The 26,182-nt window shown below is 41.8% G+C and overlaps 2 protein-coding genes across 3 annotated transcripts; both read left to right on the top strand.

Moving 5' to 3' along the window:
- Positions 1 to 1,065: 1,065 nt before the first annotated feature.
- Positions 1,066 to 16,107, top strand: tnxba (tenascin XBa). The gene is made up of 14 exons (XM_070551640.1): positions 1,066 to 3,434; positions 3,513 to 3,638; positions 3,721 to 4,665; positions 4,766 to 4,888; positions 6,598 to 6,741; positions 7,829 to 7,948; positions 8,099 to 8,254; positions 8,349 to 8,458; positions 8,832 to 8,964; positions 9,051 to 9,202; positions 9,283 to 9,379; positions 9,476 to 9,637; positions 15,364 to 15,527; positions 15,614 to 16,107. The coding sequence occupies exons 1-14, from the start codon at positions 2,234 to 2,236 to the stop codon at positions 15,710 to 15,712; spliced, it is 3,732 nt and encodes a 1,243-aa protein (XP_070407741.1). The 5' UTR covers positions 1,066 to 2,233; the 3' UTR covers positions 15,713 to 16,107.
- A 110-nt stretch (positions 16,108 to 16,217) lies between these two features.
- On the top strand, positions 16,218 to 19,516 carry cyp21a2 (cytochrome P450, family 21, subfamily A, polypeptide 2). Of its 2 annotated transcripts, XM_015940595.3 has the most exons (12): positions 16,218 to 16,494; positions 16,577 to 16,768; positions 16,861 to 16,950; positions 17,028 to 17,182; positions 17,273 to 17,368; positions 17,579 to 17,689; positions 17,777 to 17,863; positions 17,973 to 18,056; positions 18,131 to 18,244; positions 18,322 to 18,488; positions 18,736 to 18,839; positions 19,016 to 19,516. In XM_015940595.3, the coding sequence occupies exons 1-12, from the start codon at positions 16,380 to 16,382 to the stop codon at positions 19,267 to 19,269; spliced, it is 1,569 nt and encodes a 522-aa protein (XP_015796081.3). In that variant the 5' UTR covers positions 16,218 to 16,379; the 3' UTR covers positions 19,270 to 19,516. The 2 variants fall into 2 exon arrangements, with proteins under 2 accessions (XP_015796081.3, XP_054596296.2); XM_054740321.2 differs by having other exon boundaries at positions 17,028 to 17,368.
- Positions 19,517 to 26,182: the final 6,666 nt, after the last annotated feature.

Consider the following 26,182-nt stretch of genomic DNA (forward strand, 5'->3'; position numbering starts at 1 on the left):
ATAGACATGCTTCAGATTCTAATATTAGCACAATTTACAAATCAGCACAGCGATTTCATAACTTCTGCAAAAATATTTTATACATTGATCGAGTTAGTAAAACAGTTCCAGCTCAAACCTGATTTTTAGGTTTGAATATAAATTAAAAGCGGACATGATCTCAACTCGTGTGTCTACTCACGTCCAAGGGTGAGAACATGTCACTCACTACATAACGATAACTCACTATATCATGTTTACTCCTTTATTTAGTTTTTTCATGTGGTTTAGAAAAGGTGGGATGGTGGGTGGCCCGTTTGGTTAGAGACGCGATGCCTGCACAGAACGTTCCTTAAATCTGGTGGACAGTCGGTTGCTTGCATAACTCACACGTAGTTACATTTCATTACCTCCAACAAACAGCCGATTCATATGGCAAGAGGATTCTGAATCCAAGAGGCAGCTCTGAATACTGACAGTGTTGTGCTTTGTATTCCAAAGGAATCAGGGTTCATGTTTGACTCTGCTGATGACTGCAGGATCTGGAGTTAGTCAAGATGCACACTTAAGACCTGGGGAGGAAATAAAGGGTGTTGCTTTGTGTTACAGCTGGGTTACATCACACACAAAAACATGAACCTAAACCTTTATTTCCACCGACATCATCTGATTCATTAATAAGCCTATCCACAGAATGAGTATAAAAGTAAAAAAAAAAATGAATCCTAAATGTTATTTCCCTCATTTGACGCATGCGTCAGTGTAGAAATGAAACTCCCAAAGTCCTACGCAAATATGTTTCATGGTGGTTGAGTGGTAGGGATGTGTGTGTGTGTGTGTGTGTGTGCGTGTGTGTGTGTGTGTGTGTGAGATGAGAGGTGTGTCCTGGAGTAGAAGCACGCTTCATCACTCACCTCCTTTAAAGTGGAGGTCCTTTCTCAGCTCTTTCCTCCAACATCACACTCTGTCTGCGTGAACTTCATTTCCTTTGACGGAGGGAGGAGCATAGACTAACAAGGTAAAACAACATAAATAATTAATCATTCTGGTAAGTTTCTTTTTAAATTTTTTTAATGGTTTTGAAAAAGACAACTGGAGTAGTTTGAAAGAAATAATTGCATAAATGCCATCTGCTAACTTTCTAAAGATTTTACTTTGTGGAGCTTATGGATTATTAGGAATAAAATACATGTAAAATGTTGATTTGTTTTTGATGCATTTAAAGTTGTTTTTGCTGGTGTTATTTCAAACCTAATTTCATTACTAACATTTAGATAATATATTAATCTTTTGTATGATTCACATTATTGCTGTTAACACTGTGATGGTCCAGATTTCAGTAGAGGTCAAACAGCAGCCAATCAATGACATATTCTACAATTCCCCAACAAAACTGTAAACTTTGGGCTATTGAATGAATGAATGAATGAATGAATGAATAAGAAACATTTAAGTGTGTTTTTTTGGGAGGGTGAGTTTTGGGTGCAGCATAACTCTCTGTACCTTGAAAGGTATACAGTGTTCCACAGTTCCATGCAGTGACCCCAGTTAAAAGTCTCCCTAGCTGACTTTCTGGATTTCCTGCTCATTAAGATTTCCATTGGTTTGGCCAGCAGCTTAATGAAAAAACTCCCATGTTTATGTTCTGGTTTTGTTCTGTTTTTAAAAGTTGTGTTAAAAGCATAATTTACTGCAATATTCTCCTCACACATGAACAACAAGGAGTGATGACTCTAGGATAATATCGTAGCACGGTGCTATTTACTTCTTGGGCCAAATTTGCTATGAAAATTTTAGGAAAGTATGTTATTAAAAAAAATCGACCGGTCAGTAAATGCGAGATCACAGCATGACTGTCTGGTGTAGCCGACCAGACAACCAAGTATGTGGTACCTGCCGTTTCTGGCCAGGAACAGAATCAGCCATAAGGCTGGTCATAAAACCTCGGGCTGGTATAAGAGGATCTGAGTGGGTACTGTATGTTAAGAGTGTGAAAGGGAACTCTGTGGATGCGGCTAACCAGAGCTGAAAAGAACACCTATGTTCAGTTAGAGCCGGCTTATGAATCTGAAGCATTAAAACTAACAAGGCATTAGTTCTTCAGCTTTGAACTTGGTTGATATTCAGATCTTTGTTTTCTTTTATATTTCTAGGAGATACTTGGCTAACTCTGTGAAAGAGCTCCTCCAAAAGGTGTAGAGGAAGGAGTTTCTACTTTTCAGATAAACACGGATGGTGCTGTGGCTGGCTCAAAATGCTGTTTACTCTTGGACTACTCTTCCTTCTCACCCCATTTCCCTCCTTTCAAACCACAACCAATGAGAAGAGAGATGCCAGAGGAAGCAATGTGATCAAAGCTAATACTGTTCTCACTCTTTTAAAACCAAAAACCACTGCTAACCCTTCCAAACAGAGTTTGCACCCCACCCAAAAGCCAAACACAGTCAATTTGACCTCTTTACCTACTCCTGTCGTTGTAACTGCAAACCATGTGATGGCTACCAACAGGAGGCTCAGCCTGGCTGTAAATCAAACCACTCCATCAGCTGCAGTACAGCCAACTACAACTATCAGCCCCATCATAAACAAACATAAAGACAAACTCAACCAAACTATTCCAGATAAGCTGCCTAAATTTGGTGATTTCAAGACAAACAAAACCAGACCTGCACCCACCAGAGCTCCAGATGTTTCCTCAATGTCTACAAAGCTTCCTCCATCTGGTACAATTGCCAAAAAAAATCCCCAACACACTGCCAATCACACACGTTCAGGAAAATCTTCATCAGCTGGTGGTGCACCTACAGCAAAGTTGGCTGATCCCACTGGTAGAAGTGATGAGAAGTCCAAAGCCAAGTCTGCATCTACTAAGGTTGCTGATCCTCTTCAGAGCAGTGATGAGAAGTCCAAAGACAAACCTGCATCTACTAAGGTTGCTGATCCTCTTCAGAGCAGTGATGAGAAGTCCAAAGACAAACCTGCATCTACTAAGGTTGCTGATCCCCCTGGTAGAAGTGATGAGAAGTCCAAAGACAAACCTGCATCTACTAAGGTTGCTGAACCCCCTGGTAGAAGTGATGAGAAGTCCAAAGACAAATCTTCTCCAACCAAAATGCCAACTGTTCAATCAACACCAACAAAAGTCAACAAAACTGATGGTTCTGCAACAGAAAAGTTCTCAGCCTCCACAAATGACACTTCTTCAACACCTAGCCCTAGCACCAAAGAAAAGCTTGCCAATTCCCAGCCTATCAAGTTGGTCATAAGTGAAGACTGTGACTCTAGCCAATCAAAGGGGCAGGAGGTGACGTTGAGACCTGGCGCTCCTCTGGTGATGACGCATAAGATCAGCCTGCTGCCTGGAGGCTGTACTGGGGAGTGTGAAACAGAGATGACTGTTCTGAAAGGACGTGTGGCCAAACTGGAAAGAGAAATGTCCTTACTTATAGAGAAATGTACGTCTTACAAAAAATGTTAATACATTCAGACCAATCCATTACTGATTTGACACAATGGTTCTGGTTCGTTTCCAGGTCCATGTTCTGCAAACTGCCCAAATGACTGTAGTGGCCATGGGAAATGTGAAAAGGGAAAATGTATTTGCCATCAAGGATTCTTGGGTTTGGACTGTAAGTGTAAGCAAGGTGATTGTCTTAAAGGTAAGTAAGAGTTTGTACTGTTCTTTCAAAACAATTTCATTTGATTTTTTATTAACTCATGAATTGTACTTTTCTATTTTAGAATCTAATGAGAAAGCAAAAGGGACACAGAAGGCAGACACTGAGCAAGTGGACAAAGTCAAAGAAAACATCAGTAAAGTAGAGACCACCAGGCTGAAGAAAGGGTCTGAAGACAAGAAAACTGGATCTAACGTAGCATCTAATGCAAAAGAATTAGAGAAACTGAATAATCATGAAACCGATCATCTAAAAGATGATCCTCAGTCTAATGTGACACAGGGTAATAAATATAAAAAAAGGGATGATTCAACTAAAGTTGAAACTAATACTACCCTAGCTGGAGACACAAAGAAAAACAAAAAAGAAAATGAATTTGTGGAAAAGCCCACGCTGTCTGAAAAAAAGGATAGTCAGTCAACTGGATCTGACCACACTAGGAAAGTCGGTAATAAAAATAACCAATCTGAAGACAAGAGAAAAACAGATGTCAGCACTGAAACAGAGAAGGATGCACACCAAAGTCAAAATCCAACAAATACAAACAAAACAAATCTCATTGAAAACAAAACAACTGTCCATGGCTCTGGGACAAGCATCAGCCAGACGGGAGGTTTAGGGTCGGTGAAGGTTGAGAATGTCTCCTCCTACAGCTTCACCATCACATGGCTAGCACCCAAAGGGATGTTCAAAAATTTCACTATAATCAGAAAAGTGCCACTGATAGAGAGTGACAAAGAGGAACCCGTGAAAACCTCCAACAATGACGTGTCTGCAACCTGGAACTCAACTGAAGTACGAAGTGAGAGCCCAAACACAACTGTCCATTCTAGTAGAACCGCTGCACTGAAGAACAACGCTGAAACCAAGAGGATGTCTTTGGTAGTCCCCGGCAATGTACGCTCAGTGGAGTTCAGCAATCTTAGAGCAGATGAACATTATGTCCTGCAAATCTATGGAAGTTCTGCAAACAGAAGATCCAAGATTCACAGAGTAACAGCAACCACAGGTTATCTATCAACTAACATGTTTATTCCCACCCTAAAATCAGCACCACAATGTGCAATCAAGATATTACCAAATAATAAAACATTGTTTTGTCTTGCCAGGTCCTGAGCCACCGACAGAGCTGATTTTCAGTGATGTCACAGAGACTTCGCTTGCTGTTTCCTGGACCAAACCAAACACCATATTTACAGGGTTCCGAATAACTTACATCCACACGGCAACAGGTCTGTCACACAGCTTTAGCAAAGATCAGAGATCTGAAGAAAACCACTCATATACAGTAGGATGCAGATGTTTGGGCACCCTTGTTAAATTTCATGATTTTCCTGTATAAATCATTATTTGTCATGACAAAAAATATATATCATACAAGAAACACACATGGTAATATTTGGGAAGTGAAACAGTTTATAGGATTTACAGAAAGTGTGCAATAATTGTTAAAACAAAATTAGACAGGTGCATAAATTTGGTTACCTTAAAAAATAAATACCTCATTATTTAGTAGAACCTCCTTTTGCTGAAACAGCAGCCTCTAAACACTTCCTAGAGCTTCCAGTGAGAGTCTGGATTCTGGGTGAAGGTATTCTGGACTATTCTTCTTCACAAAACATCTCTAGTTCATTCAGGTTGGATGGCTTCCATCAGCTCTCTTTAACTCACACCACAGATTGTCAATAATATTCAGGTCTGGGGACTGAGAGGGCCATTCCAGAACGTTGTACTTGTTCCCCTGCATGAATGCCTTAGTAGATACTGAACAGTGTTTAGGGTCGTTGTCTTGTTTAAAGATCTAGCCACGGTGCAGCTTCAGCTTTGTCACTGATTCCTGGACATTGGTCTCCAGAATCTGCTGATATTGGGTTGAATCCATGTGTTCCTCAACTTTAACAATATTCCCATTCCCTGCTCTGACCACACAGCCCACAGCATGATGGAACCACCACCATGCTTTACTGTAGGTAGCAGGTGTTTTCCTTGGAGTTCTGTGTTCTGTTTCCTCCATGCATAACGACCCTTGTTATGCCCAAATAACCCAATTTTAGTTTAATTAGTTCTCAGCACCTGATTCCAAAATGAAGCTGGCTTGTCCAGATGTGCTTTAGCAAACCTCAAGCTGCTCTGGTTGTGCTGTGGGTGGAGAAAAGGCTTCCTCTGCATCACTCTCACATGCAGCATCTCCTTGTGTAAAGTGCGCTGAATAGTTGAACGATGCCCAGTGACTCCATCTGCAGCAAGATGATGTTGTAGGTCTCTGGTGCTGCTCTGTGGGTTGACTCTGACTATTCTCACCATTCTTCACCTCTGTTTACCAGAGATGTTTCTTGTTCTGCCACTTCGAGCCTTAACTTGAACTGTGGTCTTCCATTTCCTCAGCATGTTCCTAACTGTGGAAACAGACAGCTGAAACCTCTGAGACAGCTTTCTGTCTCCTTCCTCTAAACCATGATGGTGAACCATCTTAGTTTTCAGGTCATTAGTTGTTTAGAGACCTCCATGTTGCTACTCTTCAGAGAATATTCAAAGAGGAGGGAAACTTACAACTGACCCCCTTAAATACTCTTTCTCATAACTGGATTTACCTGTTTGTGGAGGTCAAGGGTCACTGAGCTTACCAAACCAAATTTGAATTCCAATAATTAGTTCTAAAGATTTTGGAATCAATAAAATGATGCCCACATTTATGCGCCTGCCTAATTTTGTTTAAACTATTATTCCAGACTTTCTGTGAAACCTATAAACTTTATTTCACTTCTCAAATATCATATATGTGATATGTGTCTCCTACAGGATATATTTAACTGAATTTTTTCATCATAACCAACGGTTTATACAGGGACATCATGACGATTCACAAGGCTGCACAAACTTTTGCGCCCCAGCATAAGTAAGAATGTGAAAGTTTTAATGATGCCTGTGTTCATGTTGTCAGGAAAGAGTCACTTTGTGACTGTGGGTTCTCAGCAGACGCATGTTGTGTTGTCCAAGTTGTCCACTGGATCATCGTACATCATCACAGTAACCACAACAAAGGGCCAAGCTCAAAGTGATGAACTCACATCAACTATTACTACTGGTAAACTGCCAAAAAGCCCACTTATGTGTGGCATTTCTCATTTTCACGGGCAAATCATTTCGCTTCTGTCCGTTGGCCATGAGAGTGGTTGGGGGTGGAAAGTGTTTCGCCTTTGTGCATTTTCCATGTGTGTGTGTGTGTGTGTGTGTGTGGGGGGGGGGGGGTTCAGCATGAGATATCGGAGGTGAGTGTGTGAAGGTCAGCTGCATGCATCTCATGCTCAATGCATGAGAGTTGGCCGCCCTGCTAGAAGTGAGCCAGATCAGAATATCTTCAGACATCAACCAGCTGATGTTTTATCTCCACAAATACCACAAGCCTTAAGTTCTGCCATGTGGTGGAGTTGCTAATGCTAACAGTTAGCTTCTGCTAGCTGAGATGTTCTCTGCTGTCTCCTGGACACTAAACCAACAACAGCCTTGCTTGTCGCGAGTCAATATGGGTGCGTCTATGATGTAGATGACATAGATGTGTAAGGCTTTCCTAATCCCAGCATTCCACCGTGTATTTTCTATCACAAACCAACAAAGCAGATTTTAGCTATTAATAAAAAGATTTAATATCAGAGGTCATGACAAAACCTACAGTTAAATAGGTACAAATCTGAAACACATGAGGTCATTGTCCTGCGTGGTTCAGAAATGTCCCGTGTGATAAACTCCCACATCTGCCTGGCAGGTGTTGCTCAAAAAATTTCAGAAACACTGTCATTATTGTTTTCGTTTAAAAATAAAACCTGTATAAATGTACTAAAAATAGTGCTGTACTTTGAGATTTGTCCTGTCTACTTTTAGTTTTATTCATTTTTATTTTTTTACTGTTTTGAGTTAAAACAATTTAAAAGCATTTTTTTCTAAATTTAAAATAGCTTGAGTTTGCATTATTAATGTCCATGTCTATTCTTTGATTCTGTGCTTTACTAAAATTATTTTTATCAGAAAAAATGTCTTAGGGGCAAATTCCCTTGAATGATTGAATTGTGATTAATCAAGATTAATTGATTAAAAAGCCTCTGATTAATTAGATATATTTATAAATCGAGTTTCACCTCTAGAAATACACAATGTTGGTTCTATCTTCACTGCAGTGCCTGCCCCTCCCACACACCTTCAAGTAATCAATGTGACAGAAACCAGAGCTGTGGTGCAATGGACACCAAGTCTGGGGAAAGTGGACCGTTTCATCCTTAGCTATGAGTCCTCCAAAAGTGAGTGTGACACCAGCTGATGTTAAATTGATACATATAAGCATTTTCATTGTATGTGTTGTATGTGCTACGTGTGTGTGCGTGTGTGTGTGTGGGTGTGCGTGTGTGTGTGTGTGTGTGTGTGTGTGTGTGTGGTTTTTCTGGACACAGCTCCTAATGTGACTGTAACAGTGATGCTGTCAGGAAACTCGGTTCAATACGAGCTGAAAGGCTTGCAAAGAGGCACTCTGTACAAGGTCAAAGTGCTGAGCCAAAAGGACAGCCTGAAGAGTCAAGCAGTCTCATTCACGTTTACTACAGCAATCAGTGAGTAAAAAACGACAACTACAGGATACCTGGTGGGGGGTCCAAGATAGAAATATGCAACTGTTAATGTTCTTGGCCACCTCGTTTCTCTCAGTGATTAAAGCCCGTGAGGTCAGTGCTCGCTCTGCTGTGATTGCCTGGAGAACTCCATTTGTTTATCACAGCTACAGAGTTGTCTACCAGGTGGAAGGAGAGGAGGCAAAGGTGGGTGATGATTCTTCATTATCGGTTCTTGCAAGCACAGTATTTCAGAACAGCTGGGGACAACCATCTTGAAACATACAGACACAGCCTACAGTCAATCGCTCAGTCCGGTTTGTTCCGAAGGGCAGCTGAAACGGGCATCTTCTACATTCTCAATAAAGTCACACAGGTTTGATTTCATTGCAGAATGTAAAAGAATGCATTCAGCCTGTTGTCAACACTCATTGTTTGTCATCGCACACGAAGACTTGTTGTTTACCAAATACTCAGCACATGTTTGTCACATGCTGCAATACACTGTCAGCATGCTAAGCTTCATAGCATTTCAATATAAAATTTCAATAACAGCAGAATGCTCCTTTGTTTCCGTTAGGAGGTGATCTTGGAGCCCACCATCACTGAGTACAAACTGACCGGCCTGCTGCCTTTGTCACGCTACACCGTTCTGGTACAAGGCGAGAAAAATGGGCTCCACACCTCGGTAGTCACCTCACAATTCACTACTGGTATTACGCTTTTTCTTGTTGTTGTTTACATTTCAGATTTTATTCAATTAAATAAACATAAAAACACCAAAATGGTTGTCTTCCAGGAAAATTGCGTTTCCCTTTCCCCACCGAGTGCTCCCAGGAGCTGCTAAATGGAGCTCTAGAGTCAGGGGAAGTGGACATCTACCCTCAAGGAAAGGAAGGACGAGCAGCAAGAGTTTACTGTGACATGGAGACTGATGGAGGAGGCTGGACGGTCAAATAAACGGCTTTGCACTTGAAACTGAGTCAGTCAGTAAAACAGGATAAGAACATTGTTGTTTTTGTTGCTTTTAGGTGTTTCAGAGAAGGATGAACGGAAAAACTGACTTCTACAGAACCTGGGATGACTACAAAGCTGGCTTTGGAAACTTGAGCGAAGAGTTCTGGCTTGGTATTGCTAGAATGTTTAATTATCATTGTTTCTGAATGCAAATAGCCTTTAATCTGTCTACCTTAACTGGAAGGGATCTCTTGTTACTGTGGCCAGGAAACGAACTCCTGCACAACCTAACCAGTATGGGCCCTGTGAGCCTGAGAGTGGATATGACATCTGGAAATGACACGGCTTACGCTCACTATGCCAGCTTCTCCATGGCTTCAGAGGAAAAGAACTACACTCTCACTGTGTCTGGCTACACAGGAACAGCAGGTGCATTCTTAACATGTGATACGACATGCTTACTTTTTAATCAGGTTCTTGGTGATGCGGTTTAAGGAAGATTTCACCTAAAAACTGAAGCAACAACATGAAACAATGTTTCAGTCTAGTGTGTTCTGTAGTTTAGCAGACGTATCACAAAAATTCCATTCTATTCTATTCTATTCTATTCTATTCTATTCTATTCTATTCTATTCTATTCTATGAGGGCCCTACAGGCCAGTGGTTTCATTTATCAAGCTTGCTTACGCACAAAACGGGGTCGGAAAACTGCGTAAGCAACTTTCCACTCAAACTTTGGGATTTATGAAAGAAAACTTAGCAGAAAAATGTGCGCAACTTTAAGTTGACTAAGGACCTGGCTTATGCACATGTTGGACATGGAGAGCACCTGCAGTGCTGCTGCTGAGAAGGATAACATTATGAAATTCTTTAGCATTATCACTTGTACTGCTTCGTTTTCACACAAAACAAGATCCCCCACATGCACACACACACGTGTGCATACACACACACACAGCCTGAAGCGCAGAATACGGAATGCAGAATATCAGCAGGGGGACAGATTGAGACAGAGCATCATGCGTCTGTGACAACGTGAGCGTCCTGTCACCAGTGGCGGTTCTACATGGAATTACTCCCCGGGCGAGGCCCCCTTTGAGCCCCCCCCCCCCCCACCACCACCACCACACCACCCCACCTGCACGAACACACATGTTTTCTACAAACAGGCATGTTTTATTAGAACGACTATTGAACATTCATTTTTCTAAGTTGCACATATTTACATTCATTACTATGAAGCTGTCAGAATGTAAAGCACTATACATTATATACTGTATCAAAATATATAGAATCAAACATACAAAAACAAACAATAACTTAATATCAAGAATATATGAACATAATATATAATAAATATTCTATATAGCAAAAATATTTCACACATAACAAACTAAAGATAATCACTACAGCATTGCACTTAGAATAGAAAACACAAACTAAAATTAAAACCTAACCTTAATGCAAAGTCATCAATAATATGAAATCTGCTCCCCTACTGAGTGATTGATACTAATCAGAGCCAGGTTAGTGAGCCGCCCCTGAAACATAGGTGACCTGAGGTATGACTTGATCAAGTTTTGAAAAGCTCCTCTCAGCTTGAGCCACAGTGACTGGCAGAGCAGTCCAAAAGTTGGGGTAGAGCTCCAATAGATCTTTATCATGATCCATAATATTTTAGAATTGCCCCTGAAATTGTAATTTAAACTGACATAACAAACTGTAGACTACCAAAAATGCTAACTTTTACAGAACAAATCATGTAAAAAATAATCAGTGCAGCCATCTGCAATAAATAAACAGGATAGTTAGTGGTGACTGGGGAGTTTTCTTCTGCTTGTAGAGTTGTTTTATTTATTATTATGTGAACACGATCAACATGTGTTTGTTGTTGTTCAGGCAGGCCACGGGCTGCAGCGAGCATTTAACAAATCCTAGTTTGAATCAGTAAAAAATGATTCAAGGAATTTATTCGAACCATTTGAATATTCGTTTCAATATTTCAGCCTATTAGCTCTGTTAGCAACTAGCTGACCGAATTTAACCGTTAAAATCCCAGTTAAGTGGTTCAAAAAATTGAAAACATGCATCATGCGAGCGTACATACCTTTATCTTTCTTCACTTTTTTCTTTTTTTATTCCTGAATCGGGCACCTGGTGGTTAGCCTTTTTATGTTCATCTCTTCTGTTTGGCTCTTGACTCAATAAGTTTCCTTTAGTCAGGACTAAACAATTTGACCTTGATGGGTGGGGTGACCACAAAACCGCTTTGTTTTTCCTTTTTTTATTCGGCCATTTCACACAATTCAGAAACACCTGAAAGAACGATAGGCCTGTGTTTATGAAATTATGAATGAATTGTGCGTTAAATGGAAGAACATCAAGATGTGATTGACGTTAGCCATGTTAACACAGTTGATTCAGCCCCTACCCGCTCATTTCATTTGGGAAAGACCCAGAGGTGAATTCCCCTGCCACACCCCTCCCCTGCATCTTCTTCATACACACACGGTGCACGTGAACCCTCTCAGTCAGCAGGAGCGCCTGCAGCTGCAGGGGGCGCCAACTTGCTGTTTCCAATCCAGACTCTGTCATATGACAGATGCAAGGGCGTCAGTTTGTTTCCAGAATTGCTGGGGACAATAACCATACACTTGAGTGGGGTTTAAAAATTGCTGGGGACAATAAAGTAGGCTAGCACAGGGGTCGGCGGCTCTGGAGCCGCATGCGGCTCTTCCATCCATCTGATGCGGCTCTGTGTTTGTAAAATAATGAATGGATATTTAAATAAAATGCTTTATATTTTACTGCATTAATTTTACATCTGTAAGCCAATTCTAAATGTAAAGATTGTCTGCGTAAACCTGAACAGGTCCAACCTGGTCTTACTGTGAGACCGGGTTGACGCGTCACGCTTGTGCGTAATCATAGGCGCTTTATTAGCTGAAGACGATGTGAGATTCTGGGATTCTCCTCAGACGGCTCCTGGATGTGTCGCCACATTGGAGACGGGAACAAGCGCTATTCAGCCAAAGTTTCATCATCAGGGAACATTTTCTAAGTGACAAGTCTCTCTGAGAGACCGGGTTTGGAAAACACTCGCTTCAGTGGGAGGAACCTTCCCACATGCGCTCTGGGTGGCTCTGGGGTTAATCAAGTTTGCAACAATCTTCACAAGAAGGCAAAACAGTTAAACGGCAGGTTACATATATTTCCATTTGACTGTTTATTTTGACATATGAACTCAAGGATGTTGCTTGGTTTGAAAGAATTACCCCCACGCACACTGATGCACATGGATGAGCTGACATTTTAATCGTTAACGCACATCGCGGAGGTAAAAGATTCCCATCAGAACATCAGAGCTTTATACTGGACACTGTGTTCAGCGCGGCTCGGAGCGCCCACGGTGGACAGTGAGCTGAAGATCTGAGGGGTTCGCAGCGCAGCGCAGAACCATGGTGCATGCAATGATTTCCTCCCACTGAAACAGTCTGGAAACCCGGTCTCTCTGAGGGATGTGTCACTTGGAAAAATGTTCTTTTTATGAAATTATGAAACTGGCTGAACAGCGCTTGTTCCCTTCTCTAATATGGACACGCATGATGCGTAGAGACATTTGATCACGCACAAAGTTCGTGTGGAGCAGAAGCGGTCGGGCCACGGCAGGTGAAATGTTCCTAGCCTACATGAAGGGAAACTGTTTAATTGTAACATTAATACGTTACTGGACACACTGGTCTGGTTGGTTAGACCAGTGTTTGAAGTGGAAAACACACACACACACACACCAATTAAAATATATGCTGATAGCATGGACTAGAAGACAGGTGATGGTTTACGTATTTAAATGATGATCAGGCTGCTGTAAAATGTAATCTCCATCCACATCCAGACAGAATCATCCTCTATTCTGTCTCTATTTGCTCTGCTCTTGTCTGGGCTGATCAGCTGATGGTGCGCCTAACTAGCGGCTGATGCACATTTTACGCATTTGGAGAGGTGGGCTGGATGCTGTGCGTTTACTGGAAGATGGTTAACGCACGGGTGTAGACTACATATTAATGACAAATGAATGAAAATTAAATTGTGAGTTTTTACTTCATATTTTATAAATAAAAAGGACGGGGGAAAACATTTATGACGTCTTTTTAAACTAAATTTTCTAGCGCGACCTGCCTGCTTCACTTAAGTCACTGCTTATTAAGGTCCGTCCAGAATTACTGTGGGAAACGGGTAATAATGGCTCTTTGATGGGAATAGGTTGCCGACCCCTGGTATAAGATCTGAGCTGGTAAAACAAAAATCCTCATCAGCAGGCGTTTTTGAAAGTGGGGGGGACACAGCTGCCAATCACAAATTTTGCCGGGGACATGTCCCCGGCGTCCCCGGTTAAAATGACGCCTATGGACAGATGAGTAGAAAACCTCGGTGGGCCGCAGATTTCTTTCTTTTTTTCTTTTTTACTCAGCGCTTGTGCGCCCCTTTTGTGTCATGAAAAAATGCCGCCAAGGGCAACTGCCCTTTCTGCCCGTGCCTAAAACCGATACTGCCTGTCACTGTGACCCGATTGATCATGCGCCCTGGCTACTTGAACAAGGGAGATCTCTGTTTGGCTGACTGGTTAGCCTGTGTGACTTTCACCTGGGAGTCTGGGGATCGAATCCTGATCGGACTATTTTTTTATATCCGCCACAGATCTCTCTGAAGAACTCAGCATTGACGGCTTCAGCAACGCTGTGCCACTCCGTGGATTTTCTCTTATTTGTTTTGCAAAAGCACTTCCGTTCATTTCTCCACCTCACCCACAGGTACCTCAATTTCTGCTTGTGAAATAGCGCTTCCTTGATCTGCCTTGATCTACGGTGGCCATGTCATTGGCGGAGCGCTGCAACAGTTGGCTTATGTATATGCATGAGATCCAGAAGGCACTTTGTATTGACTATTTATGGCAGTAAGTGGGCGTGGTGAGGGCGGGATGTGACTAAAAAGCAGCTGAGAAACATTCTTGTTAGTCTCCGATTTATGAAGCGGAGATTGCGTGCAGCTGTGCGTACTCCATGTTTGATAGATCACAAACCTGCTTTACGTTAAGTACATTTTTTTTGCTGAGCTTAAGTATAGTTTTAGTAAGGATTCTACGCAATGTTTGATAAATGAGACCCTAGGACTGGACGCCACTCAATGATCATTAAATGATGCAAAGTAAGAAAATCCTAAATTCAGTGTCAACACCAGAAATGACAATGTGTTTATCTACTTATCAACCTACTCTGTGTGACTCGTCTTCACTTGTCATCTAGAACCTTCTGGTGCTGATCCGTAACTTACAACAGCCATGAAACTCACAGAACAGTAGTGAGAAAGTCACCTTTTGTTTTTAAAAATGGACTGCTGTACCCAAAGTTGACCATAGGCTGCCATTATTACTTCATTCTTGCATCTGATTGGAGCCTCTTCAGGTGGTTTTCCAGGATCACTACTCAGAGTAACTCGGACCAGTGCAGCTCAGCCTGACAACTGTTCCCATGGGCACGGTTCAGTTTGGTATTTTCCCACGTTCTCCCCTATTTTTAGTCCCTGCTACACTGAGATACCTGGCAAGGCTGAGTCGGGCTGGCATCATGATTCTGGCCGCTGATTGGTTAGGGGACGGAGTCACTGGTTGCTCCGGAGTTTCTTGACTTCTGCTTCACTGCCTGCAGCCACTTCCTGGTTCAGAGTCTGACAAAAAGCCATAAAACTGAACAAAATGTCCAGCAACACCACCATTTATCAGCCGAGTTGTGTTTCTGTGGAGCACGCTAGTTGTCTTGTTATTTTGTCGTGAGTAAAATTGTGTGACAATAACATTTCAACCTTTCAACATTGGACAGTAACATTGGAACCAATAACATTTCTACCACTCTTCCTCCTATTTTCACCCGTTTTGCTGATGTGAAATACAGAATGTTTTATTTACTGGCATTTTAAAGTGGAAAGTCAATTAAAACAAACAATCTCAGAGATTCAATCTGTTTCAAACTCTGACCAATGTGATTAAGATGATTGTAAAAATCTGGACTATCTAATTATGGCACTGGTAAGTGTTTGTAGTGGTGGGATTTTCTTATCTGCTCAAGTGAAATCTCAATTTAAATGCATTCTTCCATCAGGTGATTCAATGAAGTACCATAATGGCCGTCCATTCTCAGCCCGAGACAAGGAACCGGACCCCCTGGGAATCCACTGTGCTAGGGCTTACATGGGAGGATGGTGGTATAAAAACTGCTACAAGGCCAACCTTAATGGTGTTTATGGCAGCAACAGTAATAACCAGGTAACACAGATACTGACAGATAGTTAATTTCTCATATTCTGTTCCCTAAAACGTACCAATGACTTATTGTTTTCAATCTGACACAGGGAGTGGTCTGGATAGACTGGAAGGGGAAGGACTCTTCTATTCCTCTAACTGAGATGAAGTTCAGACCCTCCAGGTTCTCCCCTGCTACTCATGGCTGAAGATGTGTCGTTCTCTTTGAGCATTAAAATCAGAAAACAAAGCAAAAAAAAGGAGAAAAGCTTCAGAAATCCAGATGAGGGCAAACATCACAGCTGCTGCTGCTGGCCTCCTTCCAGCTGAACTACAATTTAGTGGTTTTCCACATCGGATGCAGCAATGAGTACATGTGATCCAATGTTTAATGTGTTTTTCTGAGCTGTTTTTGTGGTAAATGTCACAAAAAGCTGATAAATGATACTTTGTAACGTTTTATATACTGATCTAATCTTTTGCCTGACTTATTTTTTTTATCTTTTCACTTTTGGGTACCTCAAAACTTGGTACGCAATCCCACTAGTACTGTAATGAAATATGCACTGTCTTACTTCATAGGAATAAATGTGTCTAGAGTGGGTCTCATGTGTTGTTTTTCAATTATTTGTAAAAGTAAGACATGACTGATTAGCATGTGATGTATTTGTTTGCCCTTCAAACACATCCATCTCTGTTGTTTCTAGGTTATCTCTAGTTGAATGTGTTACACTCATCATTAGCTATCGTGGCCGAGAACAAACATTTAGATGTCCTTGGTTTTAGTGGAAACAGCCTATCCAACCACACACACGTATAAAAGGGAAGAGCAGCACTCTGACCTGCTTTTTGAAGTGTGACACCAACAAGAGGACAATGTGGTTAGAGACATCCCTGATCAGTGTCGGAGCTGTGTTTTTGCTGGTTCTGCTCTTATTTTTCCTCATTTCTGGTCAAACAGACACTCGTTTACAGGGAAAGGAGGAAACAGGTAAGCCTGCAGGAATTTCATCCCATTAAATACAAACGATCGTGTGTGTCAGCGTCACAGTGTTTTATTTCTAACTGAGCAGGGGCTGAATGTGGATTTCTGCAGCGTCTTTATCAGTTTCTCCATCATTCCTCCTCCCCCGCCCTCCCCGGACCCCCCAGCCGATTTCTAATTGGCAACATGATGGAAATGACACATGATCACATGCCATCACACCTGACGAATCTGGCGCAGCGCTATGGAAACATATACCGTCTGAAATGTGGAAGCACAAGTACTGATTCTGAGATTAATTTGGAATTGTTCAACATACATTTCTTGAACTACATTCGTGTTTATTTTTAAACACTTCTACTTTTTTTGAAGCCTTGGTGGTGCTCAACAGTGGTGAAGTCATAAGGGAAGCACTGGTGAAGAAATGGTCTGACTTTGCAGGGAGGCCAGCTTCCTACACAGGTGAAGAACATTTTACTTTACAGCGCTGATGAAAGTAAAGAACACACGTCCTCATGGCCTGCCTTTGTGTCAATCAGGTGATATTGTGTCAGGAGGTGGGCGTAACATCTCTCTGGGGGATTACACCGAGGAGTGGAGGGCGCATCGCCGTGTCGTCCACAGCGCCTTGCTGCGCTGCTGCCAGCAGTCTTTGCACGGCGTGATCGAGAGGCAGGCTCTGCATCTGAGAAAGGTGCAGAAGACAATCAGCAGCTGCGGGAATCTCAGCTGGAATGTTGCCTCGTCACGTGATCTGACAAAGCTCGGTTTGTTTACCACTCAGGTTCTGATGGACTATCAAGGGACAGCTGCAGATCTCTCAGAGGACTTCACGGTAGCAGCCAGCAACGTCATCACCACTCTGGCTTTTGGAAAAGAAGTGAGCAACCTTTCTGCTGCTGTTCATTTGAAACTCTCGACAACTGCGGATGGTTTATAACATCTGCATCAATGAGCCGTTGTGAAGATGCCAGACCTGTAATTGGTTGTGTGTTTGTGTTGGGAGGAGGTGACGTTGCTGCATTTAGGAGGCATACATGCATGAAGCTGGTCTTACTTCTGTAGCAGACAAGATTTTCTCTTCTTCTAGTACGACAAGACGTCATCCGAGCTGCAGGAGCTTCACAGCTGTCTAAATGAGATAGTTGGTTTGTGGGGCTCCTCTTGGATCTCTGCTCTGGACTCCTTTCCTCTGCTCAGAGTCAGTAAATGTTCATTAAAGCGGCTGTCAGCCACACTGTGGAAAATCAGATTTTATGGAGGATTTCATGTTTTTTCTTTCTCTAAGAAATTACCCAATCCTGTGTTTGCTCGTCTTCTCAAAGAGGTGGCCAGGAGGGATGAAATTATCAAACAGCATCTCCGTGATTATAAGGTTGGTGTTTTATAAATCATGCTTTAGTGTTTACATTCACAAACCACAGACGTGATATTCATGCTCATGTAGCGGAAGTGCAGCCCTTTTTTCTGGTGATTTTATGCAGCTGCAAGACAACAAGAAAGCAGATGCCATAATGGGATCCCTCCTCCAGGCTTTTGACAAACAAAACAACGCCGAACAAGGACAGGTGTGGATCAGGAGCTGTGTGAAACAAGTGTTCACTTATGACTGGATTAAAATGATTGCACGTTTTCTCTCCAGCTCTTGACAGATGTCCACGTCCACATGACAACTGTGGATCTTCTCATCGGTGGGACAGAGACCACGGCGGCTTGGCTGAACTGGACCGTGGCTTTCCTGTTACACAGACCAGAGGTTTGGGGCTTTATTACTCATAAATAAACAGTCCTTGCAGTTTATTTCAGTGGACACATCCTTTTTGCACCCTCCAGGTTCAGACCAGAGTGTACGAGGAGTTGTGCACGGTTTTAGAGGAGCGTTATCCCAAATACAGTGACAGACACAGACTTCCTGTTCTGAGCTCAGTGATCAGCGAGGTGCTCAGACTCAGACCAGTCGCTCCTTTGGCCGTACCTCACCGAGCCATCAGAGACAGCAGGTCAGCTCGGATGAACAAGACTGAGGCAATCTGTTTGTTGTCTTTTAAGAAGAAAAGCCTTGTTTTCAGCGTAAACAACGTGATTGTTATGACTGGATTTATCAGTGAAGATTTCTCATTATCAGTGCTGGAGTTATGATAAATATTAACATAATAAAGATCTGACCCATTTTTGCACTTGGATGATGCTGTCATCAGGTTAGGGAGCAGAAAAACGATAAATAACTGCAGTTTGTCCCCCAAGTAGCATCTCAGGTTATTTCATCCCCAAGAACACCGTCATCATTCCTAACCTTTTTGGAGCTCATCATGATCCTGCAGTCTGGTCTGAGCCATACAGCTTCAAACCAGGTAGCCAGCTCTCCTGTTGGGGCGGACGCCATGGACCCTGTGGTTTTATATTAAAGTTAATGCTCTCTCTCTCTTCTCTCTCTCTCTCTCTCTCTCTCTCTCTCTCTCTCTCTCTCTCTCTCTCTCTCTCTCTCTCTCTCTCTCTCTCTCTCTCTCTCTCTCCATCTCTCTCTCAGAGCGCTTTCTGGAAGGAGGAGGAGGCTCCGCTCGCTCGCTGATGCCTTTTGGAGGGGGGGCTCGGCTCTGCCTAGGGGAGTCCTTGGCCAAAATGGAGCTGTTTTTGTTCACTGCCTACCTACTGAGAGATTTTGAGTTCATCCTTCCTGAGAGAGGAGCCCCCCTGCCTGATCTAACAGGGCTGGCCAGTGTTGTACTAAAGATCGAGGCCTACAGAGTCGTTGCACGTCCCAGACCTTTAACTGAACCGTAGTCGGTGTGGTGCTCAGCTTGTTCCAACTGTTTTCCTGTCTCCTGAATCAGTTTTGGTCCTGATGAAAATAGGATTTATTAAACATGTTAGACAATGAGAATAATAAAGTATAAAGAAAACTAACTCAGTTTTTCTATTTTCAATTTTTATTTATTAAATAGTTTTGATTAGTGAATGTTACCCTTGTGTATTTATCTGTATTAATGTTTCCTTTTCTCTAAGCTGCCTAACAAGGAAATTTCCTCACAGTGGGATTATTAAAGTCTGTTCTATTTTATTGTATTCTATTCTATTCTAACTATACTGCAGCCTGCATCTGACCTAACCTAACTCTCATTTTAAAGATTAATCTGGGGCTTCAGGTCTGAAAACGGACATGGTCCCAGCTTGTTTTTATCTCTCTACTGTGATTCATTCTATTTATTTTACTGAACATCCATCCATACATCCATTTTCAGCCACTTATCTGGGGTCGGGTCATGGGGGCAACAGCCTAAGCAGGGAGGCCCAGACTCCCCTTTCCCCAGCCACTTGGGCCAGCTCCTCCTAGAGAATCCTAAGTTTCATAGTCAGCCATAGACAAAGCCCCTCCAGTGTTGAACGTGCCCAGAAAACATCACTGGAAGGCCGTCAGAAGGCTTCCTGACCAGATGCCCAAGCCGCCTTAACTGGCTCCTCTCATTGTGGAGAAGCAGCAGATCTACTCTGAGCCACTCTCAGATGACTGAGCTTCTCGCCCTATCTCTAAAAGAGAGTCCAGCCACCCTGCAGAAAAAACTCATTTCGGCCGCTTGTATCTGTGATCTGATTCTTTCGGTCACTACCCAAAGCTCATGACTATAGGTGAGGGTAGGAATGTGATTGAGCAGTAAATCGAGAGCTTTTTCTTCTGGCTCAGTTCTCTCTTCACCACGACAGATGGGTACAACGCCCGCATCATGGCAGACGCAGCACCAATCCGCCTGTCGATCTCACTCTCGTGAACAAGTCTCCAAGATACTTAATCCTCTCAGACTCAAAATAAGTTTTGATAAAAGGACGAACAACTAAGTCCTTCAGGGGAACTTCTGAGTTAAAAAATGCTCATGAAACACGTGTGTGGAGTAACCAGGTAGGTAGGTTTTAATGTTGCTAATCTGCTCACCTGCCTCCAGAGGGTTAAACTCCTCCACTTGAGGCAGTTATTCACATTGGCGGTAACGACACCCGGTTACGCCAATCGGAGGTCACTAAAATTAATGTTGCTTCGCTGTGCAAGTTTGCCAAAACAATGTCGGACTCCGTAATTTTCTCTGGCCCCCTACCCAATCGGACCAGTGACGACATGTTTAGCCGCATGCTGTCCTTCAACCGCTGGTTGTCTAGGTGGTGTCCTGAAAACAACGTGGGCTACATTGATAATTGGAAAACTTTTTGGGGAAAACCTGGTCTGATGCGGAGAGACAGCATCCATCCCTCTTTGGATGGAGCAGCTCTTCTTTCTAGGAATATGGCCAGTTTCATTAGTCCTCCATGACAACCCAGGGTCCAGACCAGGAAGCAGAGTCGTAATTTAACACACCCCTCTGCAGCTTCTGTACTGTTACCCACCCACTACCCCATAGAGACAGTGTCCTGCCCACGGCCAAAACCACACAGATTAAATATCAGGCTTAATAAAGCAAACCATGGAAATCTCATAAATATTAGAACAAATTCAACTGAGCAGAAAACTAGAAAAATTAAATGTGGGTTGTTGAACATTAGGTCTATTTTTTCTAAGACTTTGTTAGTTAATGACTTGATCTGTGATAATCAGATTTCTTTGCTTTCTCTCACAGAATCCTGGCTGCAGCAAGAGGACTATGTTAGCTTAAATGAGTCGACTCCTTCAAATTATTTAAATCATCAAATTGCTCGAAGTACAGGGCAAGGAGGAGGAGGAGTAGCAACCATTTTTCATTTGGACTTATTTAATCAGTCCCTTACAGATTAATAGTTACAGTTTGTTTGAACATCTTATTCTTAGTTTTCCTAATCCAGATTGCAAAACTGTAAAACCACTCTTGTTTGTAGTTTTATATCGTCCACCAGGCCCTTACTCTGAGTTTTTGGATCAGATCTCTGATTTTTTTATCTGATTTGGTGCTAAATACTGATAAGGTCATTGTAGTGGGGGATTTTAACATTCATGTGGACATTGAAAATGATAGCCTCAATGTAGCCTTTAGTAATATCTTAGACTCAATTGGTTTTACTCAAAGAATAGATAGCTCCACCCACTCCTGCCATCATACATTAGACCTTGTGCTGACTTATGGCATAGAGTGTGAGGAAATAACGATCTTTCCACATAATCCAGTCCTCTCGGACCACTTTCTGATAACCTTTGAGTTTTTTATAACTGAGTTCTCGAGACATGAAAGTAAATTTCACTATAGTCTGTCTCTATCTGACAACGCAGTTGCGTCTTTTAAATCTACTGTTCCATCTTTACTGTCCTCAGCATCTCAGAGGAACGTAGCAGAGGGCAATATTTTCATTTCTAGCCCCTCACAAATTGATGCCTTAGTTCATCATGTTAATTCCTCTTTACGTGTGGCATTAGATGATGTTGCCCATATAAAAAAGAAGATAATTAGGGACAGGAAGTTGACTCCCTGGTTTAATTCTCATTTACGAGCTTTAAAACAAAACTCTAGGAAATTGGAGAGAACATGGCGCTCTACGCACCATGAGGAGGCCTACCTATCCTGGAAAAATAGTCTTGTGCTTTATAAAAATAAGCTTCAACAAACTAGGACTGCTTATTTCTCAGCACTAATTGAGGAGAATAAGAATAATCCTAAATTTCTTTTCAGTACAGTTGCTAAACTTACACAGAATCATAGCTCTGAGCCATCTATTCCCTTAGCCCTCAGCAGCAATGACTTCATGGGATTTTTTACAAGTAAAATTAATTCTATTAGAAACAAAATCTTTAGCATCCTCCCTAATGCGATTTCTTCTTCCTCAGTAAGTGAGGCAGCATCAGAGGTAACTGTAGAACCTCATCTGTGCTTGAACCGTTTTGATCCAGTTGAGCTTTCAGAGTTATCAAAAATATTAGCTTCATCTAAACCTTCCACTTGCATTTTGGATCCAATCCCAACCAAATTATTTAAAGAAGCATTTCCTTTGGTTACTGCCCCCATTCTAGATATAATCAATCTATCCTTAGTAAATGGATATGTACCACAGGATTTTAAGGTTGCTGTAATCAAACCTTCACTTAAGAAGCCTTCTCTGGATCCAGGTGACCCAATGAATTATAGACCAATATGTAACCTTCCATTTTTATCCAAAGTCCTGGAGAAAATAGTAGTCGTCCAAGTATGTGAGCATTTAAACACTAATGATCTGTTTGAGGAATTTCAGTCTGGTTTTAGAGAGTATCACAGCACTGAAACTGCATTAGTGAGAGTTACAAATGATATTCTCATGGCCTCAGATAGGAATCTTGTGTCTGTTCTAGTCTTGTTAGATCTCAGTGCTGCCTTTGACACAGTAGATCACAATGTTCTTTTAGAAAGACTTGAACATGTTGTAAGGATCAAAGGAACAGCGCTAGGCTGGTTTAAATCCTACCTGTCTGACAGATTTCATTTTGTAAACGTACATGACAAATCGTCTTCATACTCCAGGGTTACTTGTGGAGTACCACAAGGTTCAGTGCTTGGACCAATTCTTTTTACTATACATATGCTCCCAATTGGTAAAATCATTAGACAGCATGGGATAAACTTTCACTGTTATGCTGACGATACTCAGTTATATTTATCTATTAACCCTGATGAACCTAATCGGTTGGGTAGATTACAGGCTTATCTTGACAACATAAAAAATTGGATGACTCTAAACTTTTTTCTTTTAAATCAAGACAAGACGGAAGTTCTCATCTTTGGACAAGAAATCTAGAAAAGGAAATTGCTTAGCCAATCGCCTGACCTGAATGGCATTATATTTATCTCTGACAATAAAGTAAGGAACCTTGGTGTTATCTTTGACCAGGACGTGTCCTTCAAATCCCAGGTTTAACAGGTTGGTGTGGTGTCGCTGCTCATGCGGTCGACTGGTCATCTTGTGTTGCAGCAGTATAGGTTTTTTAATCGGCTTATCTGGATATTTATTAGCTTTTATTTTTTAGCTTTTTAAAAAGTTTTAGTTCTTTTGAGTTTTCCTGTACACATCTATATGCATTTGGCACCTTAAATGTGTTGTCTTTGGAGACTTCCTGGATGCTAAATGTGGCCTGGCTCAGGCACTAGCTGAAGCTTTGTTTACTTACCTGGCTTCCCTTTTTGTCCCTCTTACTCCGCTGACTCCTTACTCTGGACTACAACTTCTGCTGGAATGGATATTCTGAGGATCCTGGCAGTTGTAGGGACATTCTGTGTTGAGCGTTGCAGCATCAACAACGTTGAACTCGAAGAAAGAAAAGATAGGACCAAAAATGCTTTCTTCTTGTGTCTTTTATTTTAGAACTGCGACACAAGCATGTTAACATCCACACCGGAGACCACGTTCTCCTCAACAACCATTACGCACTGACGCAGTGTGCGTGCCGCTCTGGTGGTGAAAAACTAAAAGCACAACCCTCTCAATAACACCAGTTTACACAGCTGAGAACGTGAGTACACAAATTTGAACATCCCAACACCTCCTCTTGAACTCATGTTGCTCAAGTCTTCAAAACAAAAAAAAACACCATATTGGTTTTAATATCTTGTTTTCCCCCTCTTTATCTCTTCTAAACACCAAACAAAATACCTGCAAACTTTCCAAGTTTTAACCTAGAAACAGGCTTGGTCATAATGTCTGCAGCCATCTCTTCAGTAGTGCAATATAACAGAGACATTTTTCTCTCATTTACAATGGACCTTACAAAATGATATTTAATGTCCACATGTTTGCACCTTTGTCGACTCACAGGGTTATTAGCCAAAGCGATCGTCCCCTGGTTGTCCTCATACACCACTGTCTGTGTGTATTTGTAGTTGTCTATACCTTTCAAAAGCTGTTCTAAATATATACACTCTTGCATTGTGGAAGCTAGAGCTATATATTCTGCTTCAAATAGAAATCGCCACAGTAGGTTGCTTCCTGGTTTTTCATGAAACCAGAGAGCTGTTGTTGCATAAACTGACACAATAACCCGAAGTACTGCGTCTATCATTTTTGTCTCCTGCCCAGTCAGCATCACTGTAGGCTATTAAACCTAGGTTTTCACTGTTGCTCCTGAAGCACAACTGTTTGCCTTTTGTTCCCTTTAGGTATCTCAATACATGTTTTACAGTTATCCACTGTTCTTCTGTTGGTTCCTGGAGATGTTGAGACAATTTGCTGACCACAAAACTCAAATCTGGACGGGTACATGTTACAAGATATATAAGACTTCCAACAGCCTCCCTATACATCTTCACATCTTCCATCCTAGTAGCTTCTCCTGTGTAACTCAACTTTTGTTCACATGGAGTTTCCCTGGGCTTACAGTTCTCCATGTTAAACCTTGTCAGTATTTTGTTAACGTATGTTTCTTGTGACATTGTTACACATCCATCAGACTGAGTGAAATCAAGACCCAGAAAATGCTCAAGTCTGCCCAAATCCTTCATCTTAAATCTGGTTGAGAGCATTTTTTTCACTTCTTCCATTTCTTTTTCATTGCTTGCCGCAATTATTAAGTCATCAACCCGAATAATCATAATTATTATTCCTTGTTCTGTTTCCTTGGTGAACACACAGTGTTCTGCAGGGTTTTGCTTAAATTTGTTTACAGTCAAGTTATCGTGCAGAATCTTGTTCCAGTTTCAACCGGATTGCTTTACCCCTTAAAAGGATTTCTTTAGTTTACACACCAAACCTTCCCCTTCTTCATAACCTTTTGACTGATCAACGTAGATCTCATAGTCGATGGGAGCATGTAAATACACTGTTTTCACATCCATTTGGTTGAGTAATAGATTCTCCTGTGCTGCTTTCTGTAGAAGAACTCTTATGCTGGTCAAGTTAGCGGTTGGAGAGAATGTCTCGCCATAATCTATTCCCATTTTCTGACTGAAACCTTGGGCTACAAACCTTGCTTTGTATCTGTCCTGTCCTTCGCTGTCACTTTTGACTGAATGAACCCACTTTCCTCCCACGGTTTTCTTTCCTTTTGGTAAAGTGGTAAGGGTGAAAGTGTTGTTTTCTTTTAAGGATTTTACTTCTTCATCCACAGCTTTTACCCATTTCTTGGAGTTAACTGATCCCATAGCGTCCTCAAATGTGTTCGGGATGCCACAAACCCCTCGGTAACAATAGTCTATGGTAGTGTAAACTTCATCGCTACCACAATGATCAGTTATAAAATCCTTAAGGTGACTGGGTTTTCCTTTCTCCCAGTAGGATTCCTTCTAAAATCAGGTACTTCTTTTTCTGCATCTGACACCTTTGGTTCATGCTCATCTGGTATGTCATTTTGTACATTTTTATCACTTGTCGTTTCATGAACACCCTCATTGTGTTCGACTTTATCTGAGTTTGTGTCTGTCAGGTTGTTCTACACTGGTGTAATCCTCATTTATTTCTGTCTCATCTGTCTGTGTTTCTCTCTCCACATTTTCTTTTCTTATAAACTTAACCAGTCTGTGTTTTTGAACTGTTTCTGTATCCGGGTGGTAAACGAGATAGGCTGGACTATTTTTATCATAGCCTACAAAAAATCCCTGGCTACATTTTGGATCAAGCTTACCTTTGTGTTGTTTGTATGCAAAACATGCAGATCCAAACTTCTCCATTTTTGATACATCTGGCTTTTTGTCTGTCACCATTTGATAAGGGGGTTTCCCTGTTGTCATGACTCAAGGGAGGTGTTTAACCCAAGACATGCAAAATCAACACGACTTCTTAAAAC

This window comes from Nothobranchius furzeri, chromosome 5 (genome assembly GCF_043380555.1).
Source record: "Nothobranchius furzeri strain GRZ-AD chromosome 5, NfurGRZ-RIMD1, whole genome shotgun sequence".
Taxonomy (NCBI): Eukaryota; Metazoa; Chordata; class Actinopteri; order Cyprinodontiformes; family Nothobranchiidae; genus Nothobranchius; species Nothobranchius furzeri.